Raw genomic sequence first — 18,888 nt, forward strand, 5'->3', positions numbered from 1 at the left:
AGATACTGGAAAGCCTGAGACATATGTTTGTTTTTGCCTCGACGCTTTAAGCTCATTTAATCAATCGCTTGGAACAAATGATGCGTCTTGTAGGCCCATTGCTTTGCTTTAACGAATGTACTTTGAGTAATGTTGCTATTCTCAAAAATAGAAAGTAGTGGGCAGTTGATAACTGACAACGTTTTTAATTAAAATAACTATTTGCATGGCCAGCTGCCTAAAAGAGTTATTAGAAAAAGAAAACTATATAAAATGATTATAATGAGTTCAGTTAGTGTCATTTTACATGTCCAGCTAGTTATTAATAATAACAGAGATGAAAACTGCGATTATTACTTTTAAATAGCTTAGCTTATTAATCAATAACAGACAGATAAAACTTGAAAAAAAATAAAATTATTTACTCTTGTGCTTTACGTTTGTGCAAGATAAACTTTGTCAAACAGTAGCTAAGAACTGGCGAAAGAAAGATAAAAATATTTTATTTCGGGCAACAGCAACATATTTATTTTAAATCTCTGACTTTGTTGACCAGTTTTGAAAGACAAATATCTCATGGGGGCATGAAGCTAGGAGAAGCTTTTCCGAGAAGAAACTTCCCCTTCTCCAACATTGGAAGGTTTCTAACCGAAACATGTTTCACTGAAACCAATCTCCCGGTTAGCTACGCCAGATATTTTGCAATCAAGACGAAGATATTTCATTGAAAACTGTTTCCATCGTAACTTTTTTTTTTTTTCAAATAATCGGTTTTCAAATAAGTCAATCAATCAGATATCCCCAAAAATGAAAATTCGCGCATATGTTTCTTTCGACTCGCTGGTTGAGAGTAGGTAGCAGATGTGTTAACGGTTTTATGCTTTACCCGAAGGGCAACATTTTGCTTTAAAATCTTTGAATTTGTTAATCAAAACTTCATTAATTAATTCAGTAATTTAAATTAGTTAAGAACTGCAGAGTTCCTTAACTGATTAATTAATAATTAATGTTTTAAATAATTATCTCCCGTTTGAAATATTAAACTATGAATGATCGCTATGCAGTTTTCATAAATGTTTAAAAACATTTTCTTTATTTTAATCATCTTAATTACTATACACACACATTTATATACATATATATACACTAACATATTCTTCATTATTTAATATTACAAATTTGTCGCCAGTTTATGTTTCCACAAAATCTGATTCTTAGAATTCGGAATCCTTCCATCTTCTGGTTATGCATGCGCATATATTTCTCTTTAAGGGAACAAACATATAGTGCGCTTTAAGGACACAAACGGTCATATAGAAATTTTTTTCCATATTTTGAAATTTATGGTAAAGCTTTTGGTTGTATCGTAGTTTAAAAAGTAATTATTGATATAATTTAAAACTAAATTATTATTAAGCTACTTCTTTAAAACTTTAAATTATTTTTTTTAATTTGTTGCTACATTTTTTTAATACTGATATTATTTGATCCCATTCCTGATGGAAAACGAGAAAATTTATCTAATTCCTACTAGTTACTTTTAATACTTTTTAAAGTATAAATGTTAAGTCTAGGCATAGTTTTATGAATATTATACTAATAAACATGTGCTAGAGTATGAAATCTCTGTCTCAATTATAAAACAAAATATTATTTTTTGTAAAACACTGATAAAACTTTTAAACTACTGAAGATATAGCCTTGAAATTTTTCCTATATATATAAAATAATTGGAGTTAATATTTAAATCAATGCTAAATCGATAGTTTGGTCTGTTTTTGGTACCGTGGCCCATTAAAGAAAACTTACGTATACAGTGTGTCCATAAAGTCCCTGAACAAATTTAATAGTTTTTTGTTTGGGAATGGAACAACTTATATCTTTGGTACTGGTCAAATATTCATAAGCAAGATTCAAAGTTTTTGTGACAAGTGACACAAATTATATAACCTCGATATGTGCAGCACTGGTTTTTCTAGCTGACGTTACTCTAACTATTGGCAATTACACTTAATCAATGCATCGAGGTAATCTCCTGCTGTTATTGTTTGTTCGTGGAAGAAAAATAATCCAAAATCTTGTCATGAAGCTTCCCATCCCAAACATTTACTTTCGAGCTTTCTCGCTTCAACTCCCATGAGACTTGCATTCCAAAATCCTCACATTATGCGTATATGAAACCAAAAGAAACCCTTAAAAGAAAAAAATCAATATACGTGCAATAACACCACAAAACTTTACAGCACACTATCTCTTGCAGTGTGTCCACAATAGTAGAGAAATGTTGGTCAGGGGCTCTGTGGACACCCCGTAGAATTCTTTTTTATTTTGCGTATCATACAAACAAATGTATAAATATTTCCGCTTATGAGATTCGTAAGAATATTTTTCACTACATAATCTGATTTTGATTTTATTATGAAAAAAACCGTCGATTACAAATTTTTTATCGACTTTTCTACATTTAAATGTTTTGGACCCGTTTATGACAATTTTCACTTTTTTTCCGTTATGTGTACAAGAAATCAGGCGGTACTTCTCAGTCTTTATCTTAATTTTAAATTGAAGAACTTTATTTAAAATCACCTTCGTAGGAAAACATATTTATACGAACAGGCTTTTTTACTGCTTAGGAATGAAATCACAATCTGCATTGTAGTATAAAAGAGGTAAAGTTATAGTTCACAATAAAATAAGCAAAAGAAAAAGAATAACACCTGTTTGGCCAGTCACATGCTCTGTCATTTTAGTTTCACTAATCAGAAACGTTTCGAGAGTACGATGTTCCGTCTTAATTTACTAAGATATTCCTCGCGATGTGCATTTAAGACTCCTTGCATGCTCACATATATCAAATTCCTTATTTCACATATTTTGACAAAATTTCAATATTGCAATATTTTATTGCTTTCTTAGAATTTTTACATCATTCATAATAATTTATACACATAAAGATTTCCTCTTTATTATAAACATATATACAAGTCTGTGTCGTATTTTTCATTCCGCCATTTTAGCGTACGTTATGAAAAGCTTCCTGCATGGTTAAAAGACAATGAAATCTCCAGGTATTTGTAAATGTGGATTAAACCGCTGAATATTAGTAGTTCAGTCTAATGTCGAAACATGGTAAGTTGCCTGACTGCTTGGACGTTTTCAATATGAATACGAATTATTTTTGCATAAAAGGCATCCCTAGCCTTGTCACAAGAATCTAAAGACCACATCTAATTCGTTTAGCCCACAGTTTCATTGGACGTGAAGTTCGATGCTTTTCTCTTAATTCTAAAAAAATAGCAATCATATGCTTGAGTTGGAGAAGGTTTACTGTGGCCACAAAAATTTCGGTTTAAAAAATATCGACCCTGTTAATGAGCGTTTTTGATTGGAAAATGATAATTTACAAGGAATTTATCACAAGGGATATCAGCGAACTCCCTATTTTCTAAAGACGTTTAAACATACTTCTGAAGAGCTCATTAGCCCTAAATATTGCTCGACCGAATAACTTATTTCTGTTGTATGACGCACGACGATGCATTATTATACAATTCCATTATAGGCAAGTAAAAGAAAATGCCACAATTCTCAGCTTTCGCGCCTTTAGCACATTTGGCACCTGCAGACTATTACATTGTCTTTCAAGTAGGTATCATCTCAGAAAATCATTATTTTAAAAGTACAGTAGGATATGGGATCACAAAATATTGTGTTCACTAAAGCCTTTCTGAAGAATAGAACTTCGCATGACAAAGTCTCGAATTACGAACTCTCAAGTCGACAATAAATGGTTTTCAAAGCGTGAAGTAATTTGCGACACACAAGCAACACTCAGAGACTCCTTGAAACATCATTTTAATATTTTTGTTGCTTAACTCTTATTAACAAAGCCTGACAGCGAGTGACCTATGGGACCATGAATTCGACCTGTAACAAATCATGCCAAATTTTACTGTATATCCATATTGAGAAATTTAAAACAGACGGACTTTAGTTTGTTATATATAATATTGTGCTTTTAAGAAAACCTAAGGGCATAGAAACTACCAATGAGTACATAAAGCAGTTACCATAAAAATGAACTCAGTCAGAAGAAAATTGTAACAACTTCAAAGGCAGCATCAACCAAAAGGCGATTGTTAGAGAAAATGTTGTCAGAGAAAGAGGAAGGAAGAAAAGATAAATTAAGTCTTTGATCCGCAATAGTTATGTAAAATAGCTTAAGATGCAGATTTTAACCATCCTCATAATGCATTAGCAAGCAACAGCGTAAGCAGTTTCAGTAACAATACCATAGCGACTGTTACCTGATGTTTCACAGAAAGGGCTAACAATAACAATAACTTCTCTTAGTCATCACATTTAAAACATTTGCTCTCCTTCGTACCACTACAGTCAAATAAAATCAAATTTTCATTTGTTTTATCTGTTTACTATTGCATTTACGTTTTTAGACTTAGATTTAATTACTTTTATTAATGCTCTATTGTGAATTTATGCATAAAGTAATGTTATAAATTTTAAATAAACATTCCATATGTATTCCAGAAACAGATTTACCTATTTTACATTAATTCCTAAGAAGAAAAAGATTCGTTTTACGAGTATTTTGCATGACGAACAACCTTCAAGAACGAATTAAATTCAAGAACCTGGTTTCACTATATTGAACACACATGTTTCCAAAGATAAGTTCTAAGAAGGAATCAAGCAGCTATATGAAACTGGCAAGCATTCTATAGACTTAAAAGGAATGCATAGTGAAGGCTAGGAAGAGAAAAAATGGCTTTTTGACACTTTCGCTTTTGTACATAAAACTTTGTAAAACCGCTGCGTATTCTTAAACAAAAGAAACGAAAGCCGACATCTAAGTAAGTCTGTTGATTGCTGTTCCAGATATTTGAATCTGAGTAACTATATTTTCCTGATATATTAAGTCCCAATTTTATAATTGCTTATATCCAGAAATTCAGATAATTTAAATTCTGGATGTTTGAATTCTGGCTAATTTAAATTCGGTATATCTCAATCCAAAATAAAGCGTTTCTGATATCTGCAATCCAAATAACTGGATTTCTAGATATCTGGATAATTTAAATTCATGATTTCATATGGTGGGTGTGCAACTTGGATAAAATGTTCCTGACATTTTGGATTTAGGATAAATGGAGTTTTTGAATATTTAATCCGTTGGACATCTGTAAAGAAGTTCTGAATACTTGGAGTTTATATAATGGAGCTGTAGATATCTGTAGTTGGAAATCCTATTTTGGTACAGAATTCCTGATGTCTCTAACGGTAATTATTGAATTTTTAGTTCCTGACAATTCTATCATTCATTAAAATTTTCAGAAATGTGGCATATTGACGCAACGAGGAATATATATATATATATATATATATATATATATAATGTTGTATGAACTTAAATCCATTTAGTGCTAATACAAGTTATTATTACTTGCGCAATTGCTGCAAAGTTAGTTAATAATAATTTATTTCCTAAACAGTATTGATTAATTGATTATATTATCTCCTAAGTTTAATTAAAGTAGAATTATTTTAAAAGTGTGCATCCATACTGGTAAGTTATATTTTGAAAGATGTTTTGAAGTAATTTGAAAGCAAAATGTTAATAATGTTTTAACGGGGACTGGAGTTAAATCATCACGAAGAATAATATTACAATTGTAAAAGTAAAAATTAAAACATGTAATTATTGTCATTGATCGGAAATTAGTTGACTTTCCAAGGGGAACAAACCAACTCCCGTTCAATGATCAATAATTGATAAAAATACGTAAATATGAAAGTGTTTCGTCTTTACTCGAGTTATAAGTTAAAGCCAAACCGGCAATTCTAGTCAGGCCAAATATTTCCGCGAATAGTTGTTACTCAAAGAACTTATTCTCATGAAGCATTTTAGTCAATTCAATTTGGAGTAAAAATCAATTACTGTAGAGAAATCCTGTAAAACTCGAGTAACCGTCCCCGACACTATCATCTTTATGTATTTGAGTACTATATTATTTGTAGAAATTAAACATTGGAAATTGTCATTATGAAATCGAAATCAAAGTAAAGTTGAAATAAACATAGAAGATTATAAAAAAGATAAATAATGCAAACTTTGTAAAAACAAATCAAAGAGAACATAAAAATAATATAAAAATAATATAAAAATAAAATAGAAAATAATATAAATAAGATCAGTGAATGTACATGAAGATATAAAGGCCAGAAAGGTATTAAGTAACTTACATTCTTTCTAGTGGGGGAGTTGGCAATGTGTTCTCTTCGTGTCTGACTCAGAAGTGTAGGGTGTCCGAAAATTCTTAGCGGCAGTAGGGGCTTTGAATTATATCAGTCGGTAAGACTTGGGTGAAGAAATTTATGGTAGTGGGTGGGACTTGGAATTCTTGAGGGATGTATTTTGTGGAGTTCTTATCTGAGAGAGACCGTCTATTAAGATTTTTTTAAAAATACTAGTGAATGGAAATTAATTAATTTCTGGCTAATTGTCGTGTCGCAATGATTATATATACAAATACAAACGCGGCAATTTTCATATGCTTGCACGAGAAATAAATCTGTAATTCACGTCACATTAAACAATAGCTAGAAACTAAAAACCTCGTCCTTCATTAGTAAACTGAACCATAAAGCTTCGTTAAACTCAAGCAAGGTTAAAATCTGAAGCACGTAGGAAAGCTTTGTTTTCATGGCACTTATCAAAGGTTATTTCCCAAGTTGTGGAACTCATGAAAAACCTAAACGTTATGGTTCAAAAGCATTTAAATATGAACCGGAAGCAAAGAGTGATTAAAAACGTGGTATGCTATATACCTGCAAACATTCAAACTAATACTCTCTTTTGCACTGCTATAAATGTTTCTCGGTGTTCTGCAAGGATATTTCCCCCATTTTTAAATAAAATGTTTTGTTGGTTTCACATTCATTCTCGGACCACCGTGGAAGACACCGGGTGTTAAAGATGGATTATACTGGGAATGTGTCAGAGCAAGTCTATACATGTTTATACATGACAAACATTTAACAAACATTGTTCTCCGTAAAACTTTTCTATCTGAAATTCTTCGCCAAACTCTTAAAGATAGTCCTTTGTTTTACCAATCGAGGTACTTCCTGCATATGTATAACACCCTTTCTAGTAGCTCACTAAAACGTACTTCCTGCTTGCTTATTATTCTGATTAAGAATCAGCCACGACTGACAATATCGAACTTCCATTGCAATGCAAGTAATACGAGAGACGGCCAAAATAATATCATTATCTTTGCATGAGAGATCACTGAGTAAATTATCCTATTATCCTAGCCATCTTTAAATGTCCTGATTTATGAGTTAGGTAAAGATAGTTTCTGTTATGATAAACTTAGAATAGTGTTGCATACCTTCTTTCTATATGGTTCTGTTTCCTAAAATTTTCTAGATGAGATTGAAATACAGCTTGGCAAAAGTCATACTATTGTTCCCTGGTCACAAGTAACTGGTCACTTGCTGGTATCATGATCAGCAAGAAATGACTCACGCATGACCCATGACCGTCCATGGCTCTTCCATTACAAGAACTGAAGTTAAAAACGTTCTCTAGTGAATGTAATACCTTACAGTTTTGCGCGCTCTTTCCTCTGTATATCGTGTCTTTATAACTGGTAAATTTTTATTAATATTTCGGTGTAGTTTTCAAAACGAGATCATTGATATTCTTATTGAGGCTCTTATTGGATTCTGGTGAACCTTCAGATTTCATCTCTTCCAACAGTTCAATTTCATCCTTAATAATATCATCTTCTACCTTCTGTGGTTCTTCCAAATTCGTCGAATCCACTCTCACTTCGGTTATACTATCATCTTTCTCCTCTGCGTGTACACTGGGCGTCCTCTGTTGTTCTTCAGCCTCCTTGATGGGATCCATTCGCGTTGGTAGTGATGTCATCTCGATGGAAGATGTTTTCGTGGCTTCTTGGGCCCTGGCGGGGACAACGTTGTGGCTCTTGTCGTTGTTGTTACTGTAGTAATTATTCATTCCGTAGTCTATTTTGGTCTGCGTGGAGTTGTTGAAGGACTTAATGGATACTTGGCCGTTAGCGACAGCTTTGAGGGCATTGGTCTCTTTGACCTGCAAGGGATGGATTTTCTTTTTGGACTTTTTGAAGCACTTGGTACAGGGGCAACGTATGACCAAGAATCGTAACCCATCTGCGATGCACTCGCAGCACGTCCTACTGATGCAGAATGTGCAGAAAAAAAGCCTTAGAACACAGAAGAGCATTCCGATTCCCACTAAGGAGGGCCCGATCCCGGCCATCGTGGCCTGAATAGCGGGATGCTTGAACTGGCAGTAGAAACTTATAAGTGTCAGTATGGCTCCAAAACAGGCTAAGACTAGGCCAATGATGACCAGGACGTCGGGTCCAAAGTATTCTTGGTGTTCTCGGAAACTCATATTTGCCTCTGGAGCATTCGGATCCCCTGAAAATGAAAGAAGCAGAAATTAGAAAATAATACAATTGTAAGTTTCTTAAACTATAATTAAAGATTTGTTCTTCTTTGTGAAAGTCAGAGAGTTTCTGAGAAACTTTCTGTAAGCACCAACTGCCTTAAAGAGGAAAAGTAATAACAGAGTTCACACTAAAAATAAGCATTTAGCTTCTTTGACTTACTTTGATCAAATTCAGTGCTTTTTCTGATCAAACGTAATGAAACTAGTTAGCAAATTAAGTATGAGTAAGATGATAATTTTACTCATTTAAGTACAAAATACAATGAAATATGTTAAAATGTCTAATGTATTTTACTCGTTATTGTGAAGCAAATGGAAGATATACATATAGTATCCACACCGCTGTAGGTAGAAGTTTGTATGGGAATATTAGCTAGACAAAATTCAGGCTGCCAAAGAAATTTATGACAGTTTATCATTTCTAATAAATATTACTCTTTTCGAATTTCAAAGCAGAATTAGTAGACTTAATATTATACTACAATGAAGAGTATTTAATTCATATACAATCTATTATTCATACACGATAGTGGATAAAAAATAATGGCAACTTGATAGCTCCAGAACGACTTTATTGCTGTGATTACAAACACTTAAGATCCATTACTATAATCGCCTGCCGTGTAAACTACCAGCTGAAAATTTCTATAACTCTATAACCATCACCACATCCACTTCTGAGGTGTTCCCCAACGGCCAACCTAAAGCGCGGAAAACCTCTTTATTATTGCAGTGGATCTCTTGCAATGGTTCTGTCCTTTTGGCGAAAAGATCATAGGTACGTCAACTTATATTCCACCACTATAGAGAATGTTTCCGTACCAACCATCGCCATCGTCTCAGGTGCTCTCCTATTATGACACAGTGCATTGTTATGTATGGGTTATGATCAGATTCGTGACTAAAAGATTGGCTTCACTTTCCCCTGAGTATTGACGCTGGTGATGTGTTAGGCGACGAATCTAATCATCCTTCATAACAATGCCAAGTGTCATAAAACGAGAGCTGTTATAGATCTCTCGCGTCGGCGGCGATGGGAGGTACTGAAATTCAGGATGTTCTTACTCGATATAATTCCGTACGGCTATGAAGAAATTGCTAGGGATCCGTTATAGTAGAGAAGAAGTTATCTATAATTTGAGGCCATCACTGTGCATCATCTACAGAGGTGGATTTCCTGATGCTATATTGACCTTCCCGTAATTTGGCAAAAGGAGTCGAAACGGTAGAAATGCAAATTAATGTTTCCATTATTTTTTCCAATCCTTCTAATTGTTCATTACAATCTACAACCACAAATTATAAGATAATTTTTTAATTACTGCATATGCTTTGCCGTAATATATTAATCCAGTGTCCAATCTAAATCAGACTATTTAGTTTTGAAAAGGTAATCAGTTTCTGAAGACAAAGGTGATAGACAAATTGTGCTTCTAAATGGAAAGGTGAATAGTGAATCTGAAAAACGAAATTGTGGTTTAATGAAATAGAACTTTTTACGACGTGAGCAAAGTATTTTTTTAAGAAAAATAAGCATTATTATAATTCTTCGTTTGATTTATAAGGTCATCCCATATATAATATCGGTTATTCAATTAGATTTTGAAGAAATAACCAGATGGCTAAGAATTTAATCAACTGTATCTTTACATATGGATAAATAACATCCTTCCAACACTATAATAGGTTTCTAATGATATTTTAAACGCATCAGTCGGGTTTTTTTAAAAGGTCTTGAAATTGCGTTTCAATTATCTCATATAAATTGTATTCTCTTACACCTATGGAATTTTTCAAGCTTAAAACCACTAGTCAAAATATAAGTAATTTTCTTCTTGCTCATTGCATCACTTCTTCCTCATCGTGAGTAATTGATATCACCCCCGTCTATAAATAGGAAGATCCAGATTTCGAGAGAATTATGTTGCTTTTTCATGTTTCCCTAATGCATCGATAAATGTCTAATGTCTTTACACCCGCAATTTTAGAAAATATTTTTTCACATGCATGAAGTTCGGATCTTCACACTTTCGCTTAGATTACTGTTAGTAATTTTATGTGTAAACCATTTGCTAAGCTTACACACAATTCCAAGTGCTTTCAAATAATGTTGTACCGTTGGTAAATGAATCTATTCTGCCAACTCTTCAACAATTGCATAGGGATGTCTATCAATTACTACAATCAATCTATCAATTACACATCATTGAGAAAACGGACAATATTCCCAAACCGGCTTGCATCCTTCGAACTGTGGTCAAATTTACAGATCCATCGTGCGGCCCTAGTGATTATATTTTATTTTAATTTTATTAACAGTTTTAATTTTGAGAACTTCTTTCCTATCAAATTTTTAACTTCAACTTACGACTTCCGGCCAGAACATAGTTTTAGAATCACGTATGAATACTTAATGAGGAAGAGCGGTATTTAGCCGCGAAGTTCTACTTGATGAGTGAGAGAGAATCAGAGTTTCTGATTTGCGCGCGTCTGCCTTTTTGGCTGCTCTCTCTAAGCTGTTATTACGCTCGGCCGTGTTCAGGCCCTCGATAGCTTTGTAGACAACTAGAGTTAAGGGGTCAACTCGGTTAGAATCTTGATAGCTCCGGCTATATCTCTTTAGATTAGTTTTAGTTCTTTATATCTTAAGTTCAAAGCCCGAGTGTTCGGCTTTATTGTAAAGCTCCAAGACGGAGTTTTGTTAATTTTTATCTGAATAATAAAGGGTTATTTTACCCTTTGTGCTTGTTGTTTCATCTACACGAACTCAAGCGATTATTCGCTTATCAGTTCTAAAGATTTGTCACTTTATACAGTAACTGAGAAATACACTAGTGAGAATCTTACAACAGGAAAACCAGATTATAACGACTTGGAAAAGAAGGCTCAAACAACACAACACAATTTTTAAGCTGAGTTTGTTGCCCTAAAAGCTGCACTTGCCTATGCATTGGTTAATGAGTATTTCAATATATATATATGTAAAATATAAAATATGAAAGGCAATCATTAACAAAATTACTGACTAAATTCTCATAGGACATTAAATTTCTACTTTCAAATACAACCTCTTTGCCATCTGTATTGACGCCTGCCGTATTTCGCATTGCTAAAGATCTTTCAAAATAATTACACAGGATTAAAACAGTGGAACCAAATTTATAAACACCATTGCAACTAACTAGGCACTCTCTCTTGCCGCCTACAGTTGCTTGCTAAAGGACGTTTTCTTCGATTAGCCGCATTCTTCCATTGTTCTAAAATTTAACTGCGTATATAAAATAGAAGTGCACGTTTAGCACCCCTGTTGTTGTACCATTTAAGAAAAATTGTGTCTCTAAAGAATTTTCCTGTTCAAACATAAAAACGTGATGTTTTAATAATTAAGTTAGTTGTGTTTCGTAAAAATTCCAGTTATCTACGCAGCAGTTTTTCTTGGCTCAGGTCAAAAAGTGAATTGGTGTCTTCTCTGCTAAATTTTTTAATCGTACCCATCTAAGTCATCACATCTTTTAGTCGGCACGACGTCAAGATTGTGCAAGCCTTTCCACATGTGCCACCAGAAAATATTTCCATTTGCAAAAGTTGAAAGATAAAGTCAATCTTTCCTGTGTTCCCAGAAAGTTACTAACGCAAATTGCGGCTAAACTTGGGGCGTTGAAAGATAGTTAATTTCTTCCTATGCTTCCATGACGTCAGCGAATAAGTTGAGTACGTTAACAAGGAAACTAGGCCAAGGTCAGGCCTTAAAACTCTGTTGCCCGAGGTAGCGAAGTGGGTGAAACTCTTCGTTCCAAAATGTGGCGTGAAAATGCTTTTCCAGTTACAGTGGAAGGAGATGTGCGCTTTGCTTTATAAGTTAACATTACCAAATGTTTGTGATTTAAGTGTGTGTCTGCAAGACTTTCATTCCTTCAAAGTGCCGGTATGTTTGCCATTATATTCTTGTAAGTTGAATATCATGCAATGTGATTGTAATCGAATATAAAAAGTGCAAAAGTGATAATCTCTTTACAAAAATCATGTAATGCAAAGTCTAATGTAAAAGTGTGCGGCATCGAAAAGGAAAGAAGTTAAAGCTAACGTCAAGAATTTTGTTCAAAATTATTTTGATTCTGCCGTTTTGAAAAAAATATAAAAATTATCGTTCAAAACATTTTTTTCATGATTTATTGATAATAATATCTTGTTTCTAACAATTTTAAGATAAAGACAGTAATATTAGTATTTCGTGATTTATTTAGTATAATGTTTTAATCTTATTTTTATAACTGAATTTTTATAAAATTATATATGCAAACCCGTTCTCAAAATAGAATGGTCCAACCGAAATCTGAAATTGATGCTGTATCTAAAGATGAGTTTACATCCCCATCATTTGACGCCGCAAAAGACGCGACAAATATTTGACATTTTCTGAAAAACTACATTGTTTAAACCTTACTGAAAAAATCGAATTGGCTTTATTTTCCGATTTCCTTAAAAGTGATCATTTTATATTCTATATTCACAAATCTGTCGAGATATATAGTTCTAAATTTTTAAAAGAGAAATTTCTAACGTATTTTCTACTTCAGAACATATTAAATTTGATGAAATTTGATTATTGTTGTCTCCGTCACTTGCCATTCATTCAAAAACATTGATATGTATTTTAGCCTAAAACGTAAAATCAGGCTCTGAATTGAGTTTAAGTATCAGATTCTTATTGATTTCCTCCCCCAGGGTTTGCCACAGCAAAAACGTATGTTGTTATCAGTTCAAAACATAATTTCATTTCAAAATTGGAATTCCCTAACAAGAAAACTTTTCCCAACTTCAAGCTCATCCGAAGAACTAGAAAGCACCAGTAATGTACTTAGTCTTCTGCTCCTAGGCAAAATGTTCGTCCATATTTTTACTATCCAATATATCCTATTCCCCGACCATTCTACCCTAGTTCTAATTTGTCTCAAAATTCGATCTGGAGAAATGTTCAGCCACCAGCATTTAAATTTCCCAATTCTCAGTATCCCGCCTTAAATTATTATCAGTCTCCATCATATTAAAATCAAACTTCACATAAAAAATGAGAACATTTCAGGTTAAATATGAAGTTAAAGGATAGTATTTTTCTTGCTTTTATTGATGCAGGTAGTCAAGTTAAATGTAATTTCTGAAAATACTTTTAAGTTGTGTTGATAATTCTGAAAGGACTGAAAATGAAACATCATACTTATTGTCATTATATGGAGGTCCTTCTGTCGCTAAATTAATTGCGTTGTCATGAAAAATTGGAAGAAAAGTAGAAATATGTTATTTTACTTGGTATATTCTCGTTTGAATTATATGTTACTCTCTTCATCATGTGTTTCGTTGTTTAAATTGCAGCTGAACTTTACTGATGTGCGTCCGTTTAAAAGAAATATAAGTAAAAATGTATGTCTAAATAGTCTTTTGATAATAATCTCTTATATTTATATGAAAATACTGAAACTGGAAACGATTATGCTATTCATGTTGAAAATAATAAGCTTGAATTGGAAGACAAGTTAATTGTCAGGAGGGCCATCTGGCCTATATGCTAACCGCCCCAGCGAATCGGCTACCCTGCCGTCGGTGGAAAGAAATGAAAAAAAGTCATGAATTACTTTTAAGTTTCACGTTTTAGGCTAGACTCTACATTTGCTTCATTTTGAATGTTTGTCTGTTGACCCATTAAGCTAGCGGAAATTTTGCTCAAGTTAAATTTTCAGTTTGTATAACCATCAGGTCGATGTGTTAACAAATAGTTTCATTTTAAACGTTTACATTAGTTGTGATAAAGCAAGGTCGTTTGATAGACCACTAAAGTTAGTCTAGGTAATTTAAATATTACGGCATACACGAATAAATCTAAGACAGCAAAACCCTTACAGATCTTCGAGAATGGCTAGTTTTGATATAAGTGGGAACTTATGTAAATTTTGTGAGGACACGTTTTACACAAATTAGAACAAATTCTTTGTAAGTGTTAAATCATTACTGCTAATTAAATTTCAACGCTGTACCTAGCACTTGGCAAAATAGATATAAAAAGTCACTTTTAAATTCAGCCTTATCTCATGTACTATTCATACTCACCCACGTGGCAGTCAGAGTTGCTACTGATTGAGTGGTTATAAGGGTACCTTCTTCTGCCGGGAGGGATAAGGTGTCTGCTGCTGGACGTGTAGTGGTTGCCCAAACCCGTCGGCAAGATGGACACCTCCGAAGACGTGTTGAGGCGGGACAACATGATCACAGCCCACATAAGACCGGCAGATGATAGTCGTTGTCAAGTCCTTTTGTCTAACAATACCTCCAAATGGAGATTTTAGGTTTTCGTTGTATGTTTTGAGGAAAATCTGGTCATCCTCCGAAGGAGATGATCGTTTTGATGTACCTGTGGCATGCTTTTGCTATCGTTTGATATGACAGGAAAACTTATCATTAGTCTGAAGTGCTGGTTGTATTTTGAAGTATTAGGCATAATTACCGTCATTTCTTTCTAAGTGCCAGTCATATTTATTACCATTTCGGAGCGGAAGTCAGATTTATTATCATTATTTTGAAGATCATATTATATTCATTATTATCATTCTTAAGTATCCAACATAATGATTATTATCATCATCTCGATGTACCAGTAGTAATTATAATACTATTTCGAAGTTCCAATCAGGTCATAGTTATACTTATTATCGTTTCGAAAGGTCAGATATATTTATTATTGCTGTTTAAATTCTGGTTATATTTATTTTATGAGTTACGCTTATAATTATCTTTTAGAATTGCCAGTCATGTCTGCTTTTGTTTCGAATTACTAAACATTGTTAGTATCATTTTGAAGTACCACTCACATTTATTATTACACTTTCAAAGCACAGATTGCACCTCCTGCTGTTATTCCAAAATGTTCGTGCCTGGTGTATCATTTCAAAGTGCCAGTGGTATGTATTGTTAAACCTTTTCAAGTTTCTTCAGGTTTTAACAGTATTGATTATTATCAGCTTGGTTTGCCAGTCAGTATTTGTGGATATTTGGTTGATCAAACTCTTCTGAGTATAATAGATTATTTGAAAGTGTTGTTTACTCTTTATACGTTCTTTCTGCTCAGTATCTATGTGTATTACATGAATTCTGTTCAGTGGAGTTGACAAAGATTTCATTTCAGAAGCAGACGCACACATTCCGTTAGAGAATAATCAGCAATCAATAATCTTTGCGGAATTTTGCTTATGTATTCTGTGCAGTATCTGGATCCTTCTCGAATTCTACTTCTTTAATTTCTCCTATGCCAATTCCTGGTGATATTTATTATTAAGTTATTAAGGCCTTCTAATCTCACTAATACTCAAATCTTATTGAAATTCTATCTTTCTGATATGAGTTCTTGCAATCTTTCAAGTTTCCTTCTAATCTTTACTGTTATCGAATGCTTTCTTTCTAATTCTAAAGATTATAGAATTCTGTCCCTCTAATCACTTCTGCATTTACCATCTTGCTGAAATTCTGACCATTTAATCTTTTACTTTTTTTCTTTTGGTGGAATTTTATTCTTCTAATCCCTTCGATATTTTTTATCACGATACATTCTGCTGCCAACAGAAATCTTGGCCTTCTAATTGATCCTATTATTGGATGCTATCTATTATAACTGATAACTGGTTTTCATTCGTCTTTGCTAATCTCTTCGCTATTAAATCTTGTTGGAATTCTAAATTTTGAACTCATGATTTATTGGTCTCGTGATATTGAAGACTTTAATCTGTTTGCCTTATATTCTTTTCCCGACATCTGTCCCTGGTAGAAAAATTTTATCCTTCTTTTAACCCCGATATCTAGCGTTACTGGAATTCACACTTTCTGTTTTGTCAGGTTTGTGGTTCTGGTAGTACTTTATCCTTGCTGTATGCCTGATATTCGGTCTTTTATAAAATTTTACTTCTTTTAGTATGCTTATTTTCAACTCTGGTACAATGTTAACCTTCTGTTAAGTTCTAGATTTGTTCTTTGTGGAATTTTAATTTTCTTGTTTTGCGATTTCTGAATTTGATATGCGTTTCTCTTTTTATTTATCCAGTATCTAGTCTATGGCCTCAAGCTCTCTCATATCTGGTCTTGGAAGAATTATATTTCTCTATTATATACGAAACCCGCAGGAAATTCTGTGCTCGTAGTTTATCAGATATCTGAATTTAATGCACTTCTAGCTTTCTAATCTAACAGAAACTTGGCCTACAGTATTATGTTGCGCTCTCAAATAATCTTGTTATTTCGTACAGTGTTATAGCAGACCTGTTTGACAGACTTCAATCTTGAAAAATGTTTCAATGAATGCTGTACGTTTTAAAATCACCGCTTACTATATCGTTTCTTTGCTTGGTAATGATCATCGCTTAATAGAATATCACATGTTCAGGACGATTCATGCGTCGAAATTAGTACCTTCAGTTATGGATCCTGCCAAACGTGGAATCACCAGAATGTATATTATCACTAAGAAGTGCTATCTACCTTTCAAAAACATCCAAAAGAAGTCTTTGAAATCCTCAAGAAGTCATATTTTGCTAAAAGTTTTAATATTCCAACTTGACAAAAGGAAGAAATTCTTTGACGAGGAGGTGGGAGCACAGAACCTGTAATTAAAATGAAATTTAAAATCAGCATTTATATACTCAATGCATTAATCAAATTAAGCATTGCATTATGAATTTTTGTAAGGTTAGAAACGTTCTCATGAGATTTCTTCGTCATTACGTTATGTAACATTGTGTCATGTTGTGCAGTGATTAGAGATTTTTGAAGATGGCAATGTGAACAACGAACTACGCCGTTACCAGGATTCGAATGGATATATGGATCTTCCGATTGCTATCCTGACGTGCTATCAATTAGACTATCAGAGCATACAAAAGAGGACACGATAATTCCTTACAGTGTTGTGGCTTTTATCGTTTAAGTTTTACGAACAATTAGTTTTATATTAATTTCTTTATGCCTTGGCTGGTCACGTTACTCGCGCAAACTAGAAATTCATGAAAACTTAAGGCAAGCAGAGTAGATTAAAAGCTCGGTAGAAATCGTGCGTTGCATTACCACTTACTGTAGAAAAATCCGCTAACAGAGCGTGAGGTTAGACGGCTGAATGTTAGCTGAGTTGGATATTAAAAATTTTAAGAAAAATAACATGCTGAAGAACAAATGTCAAAAGTATTATAGCAACAAGAATCAAAGCAAGTTGTTCAAATTTTCAGGACGATAGTTTCGATTATTAGATAAAACGTTTTTCTTTAGTTGCAAGAATGAAAATGCGGAGGGAGAAGCATCTGCATGCTCGTTAACAATAAATAAATATTCGAGAAAATTCCAGCCAAAGTATAGGGAACAAAACCATGGGAACCATCACTTGACAGAAAGCGAAAGTAACTACGAAATAACTCCTTTAAAAGCTGAAGGTAAAAATGTATTAGAAGTGGAATCATTACTAGAACTGAATGACTTTTATGAATACGAAATGCTTTTAGGAAGTTTGATTGGCCAAAAGATTTTTTTAAATAATTTTGGCTCCAGAAATATGAAAACTTTTGACCGGCAATATTGCAAAATGGGAGATTTAAATTTCCTTTTTTAATATATATGCTTTTTAAATATATATGCATACATATTTCATGCTCCTTTGTGCTACGCGAAATTTCAAGCCTCAATTTAATTTTAATTAATGCATATTAGATCCCGTTATAATGTCGTAACTTGTGTAATAATTAACTAATTTAAATGTTCTTCAGGCACTATAGACTGCCAAAAGAGTCATCGCTCCGTCTAACGTAAATAAAAAGAGGCTTATGGAGATTACACTGTCACAATTTAAAATTTTTATTAATGTTTTAACTGAAAAGGAGGCACAACTTGTGCGTACAATTCAAATCCGCCATCTTTTAAATAACATAAAAACGAAAATACTATCTAAAATGTACTCGTAGCTCTGAACTGCACAACTCATGCTTAACTAAGCTTTGGTTCGAAGCTTGTAATGGCACGATTTAGCTTTGGTTAGCAAAATGGCTAATACCGAAATATTAGCGTTGGACGAATGTAATTACAAACTGCGACTATCGCTGCCAAACATTCGATTCAAACATTCAAAACATTTGCCTTAAGTAATCCTAATTCGTTCCCGTTCTGTTGAGGACAAACGAAAAGAAGAAGTTATGTTAAAATCCAAGTCATATAAAGGTATTCATTTACATAAAATATCTTAAATAACATAAGCATATTCCTCCTAAGGGTTTTTACTTCTGCAGATAAAGAAGTAGATAATATTTTTAACCTTTGAAACCACAGTTCGGTAAATTTACGTTGACTTTTCTTGCTGAAAGCTT

The 18,888-nt window shown here is 33.3% G+C and overlaps 1 protein-coding gene across 1 annotated transcript in view; it reads right to left on the bottom strand.

The window, feature by feature from the left end:
* Positions 1 to 200: 200 nt before the first annotated feature.
* LOC118184021 (uncharacterized) overlaps positions 201 to 18,888 on the bottom strand; it is a 65,361-nt gene continuing 46,673 nt past the window's right edge. Inside the window, exons 2-3 of the mRNA XM_035353653.2 lie at positions 14,609 to 17,145; positions 201 to 8,475 (exon numbers count right to left, since the gene is read on the bottom strand). Coding sequence (XP_035209544.1) covers positions 7,667 to 8,475; positions 14,609 to 14,777 — 978 coding nt within the window. The 5' untranslated portion in view covers positions 14,778 to 17,145 and the 3' untranslated portion in view covers positions 201 to 7,666. The remainder of the gene's footprint in view (positions 8,476 to 14,608; positions 17,146 to 18,888) is intronic.

This window comes from Stegodyphus dumicola, chromosome 1, assembly GCF_044657685.1.
Source record: "Stegodyphus dumicola isolate Sdum_Otavi_A_Nest chromosome 1, ASM4465768v1".
NCBI lineage: Eukaryota > Metazoa > Arthropoda > Arachnida > Araneae > Eresidae > Stegodyphus > Stegodyphus dumicola.